The sequence below is a fragment of the Cokeromyces recurvatus genome (genome assembly GCF_025118155.1).
Source record: "Cokeromyces recurvatus strain NRRL 2243 chromosome Unknown BX663scaffold_32, whole genome shotgun sequence".
In the NCBI taxonomy this organism is placed as follows: domain Eukaryota; kingdom Fungi; phylum Mucoromycota; class Mucoromycetes; order Mucorales; family Mucoraceae; genus Cokeromyces; species Cokeromyces recurvatus.
In genome coordinates, this window is record NW_026251418.1 from 32,907 (window position 1) to 46,316 (window position 13,410).

The 13,410-nt window shown below is 30.5% G+C and overlaps 5 protein-coding genes across 5 annotated transcripts; 2 read left to right on the forward strand and 3 right to left on the reverse strand.

The window, feature by feature from the left end:
• Positions 1 to 273: 273 nt before the first annotated feature.
• BX663DRAFT_521773 (uncharacterized protein) lies at positions 274 to 726 on the reverse strand (the record flags this gene model as incomplete). Its single annotated transcript, XM_051529287.1, has 2 exons — positions 274 to 509; positions 589 to 726. Coding segments are annotated over 2 exons (225 nt in total), but the record flags the coding sequence as incomplete, so codon positions are not given.
• On the reverse strand, positions 723 to 1,381 carry BX663DRAFT_521780 (uncharacterized protein; the record flags this gene model as incomplete). The annotated part of the gene is made up of 3 exons (XM_051529288.1): positions 723 to 940; positions 1,085 to 1,254; positions 1,294 to 1,381. Coding segments are annotated over 3 exons (375 nt in total), but the record flags the coding sequence as incomplete, so codon positions are not given.
• A 583-nt stretch (positions 1,382 to 1,964) lies between these two features.
• BX663DRAFT_215222 (uncharacterized protein) lies at positions 1,965 to 2,856 on the reverse strand. Its single transcript, XM_051521777.1, has 2 exons — positions 2,137 to 2,856; positions 1,965 to 2,072 (listed from the first exon to the last, which is right to left on the reverse strand). Exon 1 carries the CDS (start codon positions 2,763 to 2,765, stop codon positions 2,412 to 2,414), a length of 354 nt encoding a protein of 117 aa, XP_051379189.1. The 5' UTR covers positions 2,766 to 2,856; the 3' UTR covers positions 1,965 to 2,072; positions 2,137 to 2,411.
• A 447-nt stretch (positions 2,857 to 3,303) lies between these two features.
• On the forward strand, positions 3,304 to 3,495 carry BX663DRAFT_441612 (uncharacterized protein; the record flags this gene model as incomplete). Its single annotated transcript, XM_051523470.1, has 1 exon — positions 3,304 to 3,495. A coding segment is annotated over one exon (192 nt), but the record flags the coding sequence as incomplete, so codon positions are not given.
• A 229-nt stretch (positions 3,496 to 3,724) lies between these two features.
• Positions 3,725 to 5,061, forward strand: BX663DRAFT_532908 (uncharacterized protein; the record flags this gene model as incomplete). The annotated part of the gene is made up of 3 exons (XM_051530491.1): positions 3,725 to 3,785; positions 3,876 to 4,746; positions 4,818 to 5,061. The coding sequence occupies 3 exons, from the start codon at positions 3,725 to 3,727 to the stop codon at positions 5,059 to 5,061; spliced, it is 1,176 nt and encodes a 391-aa protein (XP_051379191.1).
• Between the last annotated feature and the right edge of the window lie 8,349 nt (positions 5,062 to 13,410).

Below are 13,410 nucleotides of genomic sequence, written 5' to 3' on the forward strand. Positions count from 1 at the left end.
ACTTCACAGTTACGCTAATACTATCATAACTACATGTGTTTCAATCTTTTTCAGTCTTGCAGGACATTTTATAAAAAATAGATCCTTTAATTAATTAGATAGAAAATACATAATTTCAGAAAAGTGGAATCCTACACAAAAGATGTTTACATTGTACAGTCTGGGAAACTAGGTTGGGCCAATAAAAAAATAATTGGGTCATTCAAAAATTAAATTGGGACAGGAATACGAAAATGGAGAGAGGAGAATAAGATTTTTTTCTGGACGAAAAAAAAAAAAAATTAGATACAGCATACCTGTAAATATCTAAATCTCTTTAACAAGAGAAACCGTATACGAGACGGCGATATAAAAAAAAACAAGACCTATTGTTCTCTCGTGAACTTTCGTGGATGCCCATGACCACCAATCACTTGTCTTGAGATCTTGAATATATTTTTTGACGCGTTGACGTCGCGTTGCCACATTATTCTATAACTTTGGCAAGTTTGAACACTGTGCAACCCAATGTAAGCATCAGTCAAGCATGTTTGAAGACATGTATGACAGGTCTATATTTACAGTATTAATAAATTATTCTTTGACCAGTTTTGGTAAATCTTGTTGTACCTTTGAAGTCTTGAACTCATCTACAGAAGCAAGTAAAAGTTCCCCTGATTTCTGTCTTATTTTGAGTTGTTTGTAAAGAACTCCTGTCACTCCCACCCCGAGACCCTTCAAATGTACACCATCTTTTCCGAACATGCCATTTCCGAAAGCTATAACAGGCAATTTACTCTTATCGTATTTGAAAGGTTGGAGCTTCCAAAGCTTCTTGGTGTTCCTAAAATAATAGTTGATGAATATAGTGTTTGTCTCTCTGCTTTGATGCTAGTATACTCACTTTGTCTGCTGGGGAACTTATTTGTCTCTCCTCTTCTTTCTTTTCTTCCTCTTCTTCCTATTCTTCTTTGTGTTCTTTCTTCTGGCCTTATTGTATTTCTTTTCCACCATTAATGAGGACATTGGCTATTTCTTGTCTGGCCTTTTGAATTCCCTGGTATAGGTGAAAGCGACTTTCAGTAGTTGAGAAGTTGTTAAATACTAGTATTCTGTTTAGATGTAAGAGGGTATAAGTTATGTATTGCAAATAGTTTGAAAGAACAGCTGTCTTGGTTGTAGGAATGTTGAAAAGTATATCCTCTATATTTTCTCGAGACATTTTTTTTGTTTCTCTCTTTGCGTGTCTTGTAGACCCTGTTACGGTATAGTACTCTTTAGTAGAGCATCACCTGGTTTGATGGGATTCATCACCCTCCCCATAAGCAGCAGCAAAAACCTGATATCGATTGGGATCCAGCCCGCAAAGAGAAACATCAGCCAAGTTTTCATTCTTTATAGCATCTCCCAATTGGAAAATTTCTACGTCTTCACTAGATAGGCATCTGTATTCATCTGTACTGTTTGTAATTTTTTGCAATAGAACCACATCAGCTGAAAATCCATCGGTTTTAATGACATTTGAGAATGTGATCTTTTTTTGTCTATCCGGGTTTTGGAGGTCTTGAAAGCTGTGTATTTTAGATTGTGAGTCATCAACACTAGAAGCAATATATAGTAATTGCCTATTTATCTTCAATCTTGTGAAATCAAACACTGTATTGAACATTTCTAGTTTGGCTTCATAAGTGGTAGGCAATTTAATCCTAGCAAAAACAGAAAGAGCGTTGGCATATATGGATACGAACCTCCATTTTAAGGAGGGTACTGGAAAAAACGAAAAAAAGACGAGGGAGATAAATACGATCTTGCTGATCTTGCCTGCCAGGACTTCTCTGGGATTCTTCATGATATTGTTTACTTTTTTTTTAATATGTGGGCTAAGAAGGGTATATAGGCTCCAGAAGAGGCAAACAGACTTATTAAAGTAATAGGCTTGGGCATATCAATTGACGATAATTCACGTAATATTGTGTTAATATCTAATTTTTTTATCGTTGTACTTTTCAGGTAGTTCATTGGGCCAGACTGGCGAACCACTGCAGATACATTGATAGCAATAGTTATAAATACTGTTTCTTATATGAAAATTGCTAGAATAGCGATGGAATTAATGGGTCAGTTTGTAAATAATAATCTAATTTTGTGCGAATTTACCTGTGTGAATAATTTTGAAATCTCATACATCATATATGACTTTACTCTTGATTCAAAAACTTCTACAATGGCATTTGTGTACGTAGTAGCGAGTTCAACACAAGCGGCTGTTAAGTAATGTGAATAGCCATTTACAGGAACCATATCGTATGTGACGCTGTTGTATCCAGCACAAAAACTCTCCCAGCAAGCTATACGATTAAAGAATAATTTTATTTAAAAAATTAAAAAATGACCAATGAGCACATTAGCATTTATATGCTGCTTTGCCCTGGTCAGATTGCTATATATATATGTATATATATATATGTATATATATAAAAAAAAGGAAAGAAAAACCCTTTTGGGATAAAAGGGAAAATGTTAAAGTGTATGTATAAGTGATAATAGTTAACTATCGGAAAATCGTTGTTGTATTGAAAGAAGATGATAGTCAGAGGGTTTAGGGATTTGGGAGTGAAGCTAGATAGTCCATCTCCAAGCAGAATTGCACATATGGAAGGCCAGCGTATGAGCCAGGCATCAATTGATTTTCTCACTTTCTTAGTATGAAATGTTGATGGTAATAGATTCAAGAGATAAGAGAATGGATCTTCAATAGATTTGGGTATCTGAAGGCGGATATGCATATGCAAACAAGAAAAACTATGTGAGTGTGTGAAGAGTTCATTTGGATGGAAGGGGTAGGCTTGGGGTTTACCAAGAGGTAACCAAATCTCAAATACGACAGTTGTCAATTTATTTATTTATTTTTTTATTCTTCCTACCCTTTCTTCTTTTTATTTATCATAAGTAATTAAAAGTGGATCCTTTAAAAGTAATAACGATTAAAAACTCTATATCTGGGATAGGGTGGAAACCCGAATACCTCCCAAGGTTCAAAAAACTCGTGCGCACCATAAACACACTTGTGATTCACATTTTTGCTCTAATCAAATTTATATTCATCAGTGAATTAAAAAGATGTGAAGCATTCGATATCGAAAAAATATGCTAAAAAATACTTTTACATACAAGTTTTTTTTTTTTCGTCACTTGTGCAACATACGAAGAAGTTACTACCTACAAAATCAATTAAAATCACAGGGTTTAGAAATTTGATTAAGAACTACTTGAACGAATATTGTGGATTATGTGGCTATACCCCCATAGAATTGAAATATTCTCAGCAAAATTGCTGTATATGAGTGCGCAAAGATAGATACTGCCTACAAAAATGACATCATGCTGCAATTTGGCAATAAGCTAAGGATGTTCATAAATTTACTGACACAGCAAAAAGACAGAACAGCGGCAAGAAGAAAAATATTGAAAAAGCAAAAACTGGCCGAAGAAGAGACTAAAAAAAAAAATCATTGAAAATGAGATAACACAACTTTGCGCTCAATTGAAGTTATCAGTTGCTTCAGGAAATATCCAAAATTTAACCGTGGATCAGTTAACCGAAGAAGCGATCGCAAATATACGAGATTTTTGTTGGCATTTATAGTTTACAATATAAATTCAAGAACAACAACATTTATTATGACTGCAAAGCGAATCCTATTGCTCACTTAAAAGCATATTATAAATTAGCTGATTTATATGAATGTTTAGGTTCCAAATCATTCGCATGCTTCTCATTAAGGCGAACTCATATATCATGTTATGTCACCATTGAGTCTATGATATTGAATAACAATATTTTGGAAGATTCCCAAAGATCAAAACTAAATAAAAACCTTATTTGGGAGGAAAAGTCGTCAACATTTCCTGCAAGGCCCTAAAAGATCAAGGTGATGCAAAGTCACTCAAGTTTCGTGGGATGATCCATACAGATAGTGTTGGGGCCTCGATATTGAAACAAAATAAGGAAACCAGCAAAGGCGGCACAAAAAACATCAGTAAACGTTTGCAAACAGATAATAACGAGTTTCAATACATCGATAAGTTGAACAACGAAGAGCATCAACGTACCACCAACAAGTGCGTATTTATAGATCCTGATAGAAGGGATATGTTAATTTGCATGGGCGAGAAATGCGAATCAAGACATGATGGCTTCATATATCGATACACCAGTAATCAAAGGGCTAAGGAGATAAATTCAAGGAAATTTAGAAAATTTCATCAGCAAAACAAGCCCAAGATAGTCAGTGATTTGGAGAAGTCCTTGACTACGCATTCCACTTCGACAGTTGATTTCCAGAAGTACTCTAGATATTTAGAAGCAAGACGGGATGCAAGTGATCTACTTTCAAACTATTATCGATGTGATTATCTTGGATCACTTCCTTTCAGGAAAATAAAGCTTCCTTCTTATATCAATAGGAAACAATCAGATGCCCGTCTGGCAAAGACGTTAAAGCGAAAATTTGGTGAAGACTGTGTACTTGTTTTTGGCAACTGGTCCGCCAGTAATACAAAATATCACGAACCTATCAGAGGTGTTGGTATGAGGAGGATGTTGAAGAAAGAAGGGCTACAATTATACTTGTTTGACGAATACAAGACGTCGTCGTTCTGCCCCAAATGTAAAAATGGGAAGTTGAAAAAATTTCCTTATGTCAAGAACCTTCGACCGTATATACGAGGCAAGCATCCAGTAGTTGAGTGCCACGGCCTGTTACGGTAAACATCAATTTTATTTTATTTGTTTTTCTTTTAAAAAAAAGACAATTTCTTATATTTTCTTTCGCCAGATGTACAAATCAAAAATGTTTAGTGCCTTCTCGACTCTGGAACAGAGACTTGGCTACCGTTTTGAATTTTAGAGATATTGTGTTAAGCCACAGGCAAGTCCTTGGTCGCCTCTCTAGATTCAAAAGGGAAACATCAAAACGTGCTTCAACAAGCACCGCCATCTCCACTTCCAAAAAAATCTGCTCTATGCCTTCCGACGACGTTTCTTCTGAGGGAGGAAATACTAATAGAGTAAACGTATGATGCAGGTAACTTACATACATCCGAAAACTGATTTTTTTTTTCTTTTCGTCTAATTTCTGGCTGAATTTGAAGTGTAAAAACTGAGGATACAATAAACCTTCAGATGCCCAAATCTATTGAAGATCCGTTCTCTTATCTCTTGAATCTATTACCATCAATATTTCATACTAAGAAAGTGAGAAAATCAATTGATGCCTGGCTCATACGCTGGCCTTCCATATGTGCAATTCTGCTTGGAGATGGACTATCTAGCTTCACTCCCAAATCCCTAAACCCTCTGACTATCATCTTCTTTCAATACAACAACGATTTTCCGATAGTTAACTATTATCACTTATACATACACTTTAACATTTTCCCTTTTATCCCAAAAGGGTTTTTCTTTCCTTTTTTTTATATATACATACATACATACATATATATATATATATATATAGCAATCTGACCAGGGCAAAGCAGCATATAAATGCTAATGTGCTCATTGGTCATTTTTTAATTTTTTAAATAAAATTATTCTTTAATCGTAGATGAAACAAAAAAAGAGCATCTCTGGCTTCGGATTTATAATATGATTATTGGCTCTATTTTTTTTTTTTTTTTTTTTTTTTTTATAAAGGCAAGAAATTGCTACTCTGTCTTTCTTGTTGGTTCTAATCTAAAAACTTGAAATTCGGGTCACGATGATCGAAAAGAGCTTGTACTACTCTTGTAATTGGAGACAATCGACAAGATTCAATCAATCAAAGATTTATACTATTAGGCTTGTTGACTGAAAATGAAAGAAGTTTTTAATTATGTCGATTCCACTAGGCGTTAATTTAAAAATTCAATATATAATATATGTTAGTTAGTTATTTCTGATATACTTAGTCTATGTTACATCAATGTAATTTATTAAGCATTTTCTTTGTGTTATATCATTCATTTATACTTAAATCCGGTAAAGCTTCTAGCTAATTAAGTACTTTGATATGATGATCATAAAATCTTTTAAACATATGCCGAAATAAAAAAAAAAAAAAACACATTCTTAATTTTTAGCTTACAATTATTCAGCATTCTTAAAAATATACATATATTTTCCTAAAGAATGTTGTAAAACTACTTGGAATCTATCTTCATGATTAAGCTAGTAATACAACTAAAAAAAAAAAAAAAAAAAAAAAAAAAAAAAAAAAAAAAAAAGAAATGCCTCGACCACTAAGCTTATATTTATAATTCAGATTATGATGGTCCTATAAAGACAATTCTTCTCTGGCACAGACTTATGTTTTACCATTGAATCCTCGAATAATTTATATTTGTTTCATCATTGAATGCTATACTTCCCCCAGTGACAGTACGCTTTTGCAAAGGCAGATCATTCTTTCCATTTTTTTTTTTATAACTCAGGTGCCGATGGCAAAAATAACAGCCTGACATAAAATCGAATAGCAATAAATTACATAATAATATCATTATAACATTAAACCTTAAATTATATAAATTGTTACAAAATATATGAATCTAACTATCTAGAGATAGAAGAGAAGCCAAATGATAATATTTAGAAAGAGTAATAGTTCGTATCAAAACTAATGTAAAATACAACTTGAATACATATACTGTATAGAAAAACAACCTAAACGAGTAATATACCATTTTTTTTTGGGGGGGAAGGGAGTAATGATAATAACAAGTAGATATATTATATACTAATAGTAATACTATAATAGTAATAATAAATATTATAATAGTAAGCAATTGTGCTAGTAACCTTATATCTACAATCATAACAAACTGCAAAGCATTATCTTGATTAGCGCACAAATCCTTAATCTTAGAAATAATATACATACGTCCTTAACTTTGTTTAAATTATCTTAGTTCTTTAGTCTTATTTCCTTCTTTTAAAAGAGTTTGATAAAACAATCTGTCCATCTATTTTTCATACCTTGATCTAACACTCATTATATAAGAAACCTCTCTTTCTCTCTTTCTCTCTCTCTTTTTTTTTCTTCGTCTTTTATTTTGAACTTTTCTTCAATGCCGCATCTAATAATTTTTACCAGAAGCTGAAAGATTGATTCAAGCAAAAAAAAAAAAAAAAAAAAAAAAAAAAAAAAAAAAAAACGTTGAGGCTATCTTTTCTGAGTTGGTGCATAAAATGAACAAGTATCATGAATATGGCTGAATAAACGGGGGGGGAAATACAAATATCACGCAAGTAAACAAACTGAAAGAGGTTGATGCTTAATGTACGTTTGTTGGTAAATAAGTAAGTAAGTAAGTGCTTCTTTCTTTGTTTGTTTTAATTTGATGAATTATCAAGCAAATGATAGTTCTTAGGTATATGGAAGCATATTATCAGATCAATAGCAAATGGCACTAATCCTATTTTTTTTAGATACTATGACTATTTCTACTACTACTAGATTACTATTTCTACAGAATATCCATCAAATAACATTGAGAAGAAGAAAAAAGTGATACTATTGTAGAGTTGTGAATTATATTAGATAAAAAAGGGAGGCATAGATTTGATAAGTTACTTAGAATAAGGTCTTAGTTTATTGTACGCATTATATGTACTGCCCTTCTCATCTTAACTGAGAACAATGATAGAATAAAATTATAATGAATACCTGTATAAAAAAAAAAGAAATGTATTAAAAGTATCAGCATCAAAATGAGTATATTCTTTCAACTTATCCTAGAACTCCAAAGATATTTTATTGGATTATTTAATCGGTAAATGTGAGTAAACAGACACTGCTGACTATATAACTAAAGTCTTCCGTTTCACTAGGTTGATCTTTCTATCACTTTTATTAGATAAAACTAAGATTTATCAAAGAGAAATACGTACTCTTCAATATAACACTATTTTTTCTGAAGTATGTGACATACTTTTTTTTTTTTTTTGATAGTGTAAAAGAGTGATTCCCCTAATCTGTCACACCTGCCAGATTTTCAGAAATAGGGGTTGTAAAGAATATTAATTCCTGATAAAAATATATATTTATATGTATATGTATAACTCTTACTTCAAAACATACTTTAGTTATGAAGCTTCAAGATATAGAAGGGAGGGGAGAGAAGCTTAGACGGTAGATTTACGAGATTTTGAAAACTTGGGATTTTCAACTTTCTTTAGATGATCTTTCTCACTTTTTTTTTTTTTTTTTTTTCATGGGTACACATTTTTTTTTTTACACAAGTCTGCTCTAGTTTCATGATTTGTAACCTTGGGAATTTGGGATCTCGGATGTCTGAGCAATATTACGAGTCTTAGTCATAGACGCGCAGTTTCCATTACACAACATAAAACTAGATTGAGATTTTGGAATTTGAGACTTTGATTCATACTATAGATACACAAGCCTGTCTAAAGGATCAAAAAGAAGATTTTAGTTCAAGCAATCTTTATTCAACTTGATTTATTCATATCGAGGTAATGAGTAGAAGTATACGAAATAAAACTTAAAGAAGTACTAGATGTTGATGCCTATGATGAACATTTAACAAGCCTCAAAGTTGAACACTCATTAAGGAAGCAAATAATAATAATAATAATACGAATATGATTACTTACAAGCTATTCTGATTATCATATATAATAGTCGTTAAAGTAAGCAAAAAAAAAAAAAAAAAAAAAAAAAAAAAAAAAAAAAAAGTTCAACTTCCTAAGGTCTTTTGATATTGGATATATGAGGAAAGACATAACTACTACACTTATTCAAACCACATAGCAATTTGAAGATGAATTACTTACTAAACACAAGCATTTGAATATAAATAATTGATAGATGAACAAGTCCTACGATCATCAAATAAATCTACTATGCTTATGAGTTGTTTCAGACAAACCTAAGATGAATACCTTAATAATAGTAATAATAACAATAATAAAAAAAAGAAGCTCCTTCTCGGTCATTTTACTTTATTAAGCGAACCTCATTATATAAACTTAATTACAAGCTCTCTAGTTTTTAGTTATAATATAGCTTATTATGCTATTATTGAACGTGATACATTAACCAAAGTACTAATACATATCTTTACTTTACCTATTCAAAGTATATCCATAAGTAGCTATATAGATTTAGTTCTAGTTGACACGATAAAAACAATTCTTTAAAGAAGTTTTAAGAAAAGACACTAAATTATGAGCTTTTCGTATTTGGCATATAAATGGAACGACTATAGTGGATTCTACAGTACATACATTTTGGTTTAATGCAAAACAATCGAGTATGTTGGGTAGGGATTTTGATAACAGCAAAGTGAATATACAAAGTCTAGTTCTTTTTAGCTTTATTTAATTACGTATTAAACCACAACCTTGTATGATTTTAGTTTAGACAGCAGATGAGTAAATACATACAACTAATTTGCCATACGAAAGAATTCTAATACTGTTGCTACTATAACTCTTTTAAATTGTGAGAATCCAAAACATGTTTTCTAACAACTGTACTAGTGGTTCACATTTAAAGAAATACTTTCTATCCATTGGATAGCCTTTTGGAAAGGATAATAAATTTATTTCAAAAGCCGCAAATGATATAGCAGCAAGGCCTATCCAGTTATATAAAAAAAAAAAAAAAAAGAACCATTCATAACACCATATTTATAAACTATAAAGTTTTATATTTCTAGAAAGTAAAATAAAAAGTCAAATGTAACCCAGTTAATTTAATCTACACATGTACAGAAATATTTACAGAATATATTGGACTCTATTCATTTACAATACGTACACACATGTTTAGTAGTGATACCAACTAATTTTATAATCGACTGTAGCAGTAGTTTATTTCAACTAAATTTTGGTAAAATAGAATAAAGTATTAAATAATAACTTGAAGTGCTTCAACATACAAAATGATGATGCCAGCTTTTTATGTTACCCCTATTTTATCATTTTTTTTTTTTTTTTTTTTTTTTTTTTTTTTTTTTGTAATATTGACATATTTTTTTTAATGTGTTACCAATATAACTTTTTTTTTTCTCTCTCTGTGTCGATCTCGACCCACACTTTATTTTGATTCGGTTCTGTTACACCTTAACGAGAGAATAATGATTATTTCATTTATTTCACAAATCAGCAGCAACAATGATAAAAAGGGTTTTTTACACATCCTTTTTCTTTTCTAACGTTTTTCTTTTCCTTTCTTATACATTTAATAAATTTTCATGTAAATTTTGTATTTTATTATTATTATTATTATTATTTAAACACGCATCTTCTTCTTCTTCTATACACAATAACATGATGATTAAAACAACACTATCGAAAAATAATAATTCAAAATCATTCATTATAATATATCATCATTCAAAAGAAAATAAAATCTGTTACTTTTGTGGCTCAACAAAGCATGCTTCCTCAGATTGTCCATTGTATGCATAAAACGGGTCTTCTTCTTTTTAAATAAAAATATGTCATTAATTACAACTTTTGTCTACTGCGTCATAAATGTAACACTACATGTACAAGCAATTATATACCATCATCCTATTCATGGCACACATACAACTTTTGCCGAAATAAATGTCACAATAAAGTATCGCTCTTTTGATGATTTATTTAGACACATTGCTTTATCTTTTTTTTTATTTACAAGTCAGCGAAAATGTTTATAATAATAATAAAAAAACTCTTGATAGATATATTATTTAACTTTAATCTTCTTTAGAGCAAAGATGTAAAAGGAGAAGGGGGGAATAGGGAAAATGATATGTCTTGTTTTTGTATTTTTCATGTCTAAATAATCAAAAAGATGGTTTTCTAAATCACAAGGGATGTTTTCTTTTTTGTCAATGGTTGAAGGAGCAGTTTATTAAATAAGGTTGTCCTTAAGCCCCCCCCTTTTTTTTTTCAAATGTGTTTACTGAGTGTAGTAAAAATATCTTGAGAATGCTCGCATCTGTCTCAAGTCAAACAATTCTATAGATTCTCCATAAAAGCCTACTATTATTGCAAATATTGAAAAAAAAAATCATTTATAAAGCACCAATTTACAAAACATTCTCATTTATTGTTTAAATAATTGAAACTTCCTTTAATTCTCAAAATAACTATTTAGCTATAATGATTAACAAGACCAACTACGAAAAAAAAAAAAAAAGTAGAAGTTCCTCTGATCCTTAAAAAAAAAAAAAGGAAGAGGGGAAAGAATATAGTTTATATATTCACAATAAATGAGGCTTAATGGTGTCAGATCGTAAAAACAGAATTGTTGTTGTATGTACATACATGTGAGATCACTTGATATATACAGGATTAGTCAACACTTTATACATGTATATAAACACGACAATCGATACATCGTCTTCACTGAACACTTTTTAATGCACCACAGGGAAAGAATCATAATAGAGTGTAGTCCATATTTGCATTTTGTAACCATGCCAACTAGCAACTGGCATCACTTGAGACGAATAAACTTCAATCACCTCAAGGCAAACACTCTATCGTTACACAGTAGATGAAACGAGTTTTGATTGTTTCAAAAGGAATAAATATAAATGTCTATACCTTTTTGAAAGATTAGACATGACCTTTTTTTTTTTTCACTTCAAAAATGTGCGATGAATCAAATCTTGTAGAAGTCAGCAACACTTTTTTATTGTGAACAATAGAATTACGTCGAAATAGTGATGCCGTCAAAAGTAATGGCGTCATCAAAATAATATGTGTGCAAATAATAATAAATTGTGGTTGTCTATATATCTTGGGGAGGTTTTTTTTTTCCCCCAAACTCAACCGAAAAAAAAAAACTATATATACGACATACTTTTTTTTTTTCCATAGCGATCTGACCAGGGCAAAACAGCATATAAATGCAGTGTGCTCATTGGTCATTTTTTAATTTTTTAAATAAAATTCTTTAATCGTATTATTCTTTTAAAGTACGACACTATTCTATTCTTTTCTTTTTTTTTTTTTTTTTTTTTTTTTTCTCTTTTATGTATAGCCCTTTATCTATGTATATACTGTTCTTTAGTATGATGGTAATTGAATTATTTTTATATATTTACTTGTTAGACCATCTGTATATACTATCATTGTCCCTCCCTCTCTCTTTTCTTTTTTTTTTCTTTTCTTATACATATAGATGTATGCAATCAATATTTATAACTTGGTTACTTTTATATATATTAATAAGTTGTTTATAAACACATGATTATATATTTATATCAGATTATCACATTTTATATATAAACGTGCAAATTTGGAACAATGATTTATTTTATTTATTTATTTATTTATTTATTTATTTATTTATTTATTTTTGAAAAAAAAAAGGGATACAAAGGAAGGGTGGAAAATGGGGAACAAGATAGTTTTCCAAATAAAAAGTCTAGTTGTAATAAATCAATATGATCATAGAGAAAGGCCATTTTGTCTTGTATATGATGGCAAAGTATCTCACCATTCTCCACCACTCCCCCCCAAATAAATATAAAAATTACGCTAATTATTGAAAAAAAAATGCAATATTCATGAATGAACAGCTCAACTGTGATAGAAACAGTTACAAAAAAAAAAAAAAAAAAAAAAAAACAAACTCAGAGGCAGTAAAAGAAAAAAAAAGCCCCCACGATAAGGGGTATGTGGGCTCATTAACCAAGCAATTGTAGAAAAAATCTCTTGATTAAATAATACTAAGCAATTCCTGGATCAACTAATTTCGAAAATTTAAAACTAAAAAGAAAAAAAATCAGCAGTTTATTATGATTTTATAAGAAAAGATATGAGTTTCACTTTTAAGAACTTTGTATTTTACGGTTTCAAAAAAAATAAAAATAAAATAAAATAAAATAAAAATTGTTCAATTCAAATACTATTACGGTCAATTCGAGCGAGCCTGAAATTTCTCAGGAACTGTGTGTGTGTGTTCTATTATTGATGTCATTTGCTAGTTTACGTCCATATATAAACGTGGATTGAGACAGGGTTTGGGCACAAAGAGTGTAACATCAATAGTTGAAATCCAAAAAAAAAAAAAAAAAAAAACCAAAATCGTTTTCCCTATCATTTTAAGGGAAATATCAGTTCTTACAATCATAGATACTACTGTTAGAGTCACAAGTATAACTTAGTATGCAAATTGCAGGTTGAAGAGAGAAAAAAAAAAAGATTGAAAAAGTTAAAATTGTGGAAGCCAAAGGAGAGGAATTTATTTGAGCATGAACATAATTCATACTTGATTTTGAATACTACTAAAATAGGATAATTCGAGAACTTTTCAAAAAAAAAAAAAAGGGGGGGACATTAGTGTGTACATTTATCGTTTCATTTTCTTAAATTTAATTTGATAAAAGATTTTTTTTTTCTTAGACGGCTTACCTTATTTTGCT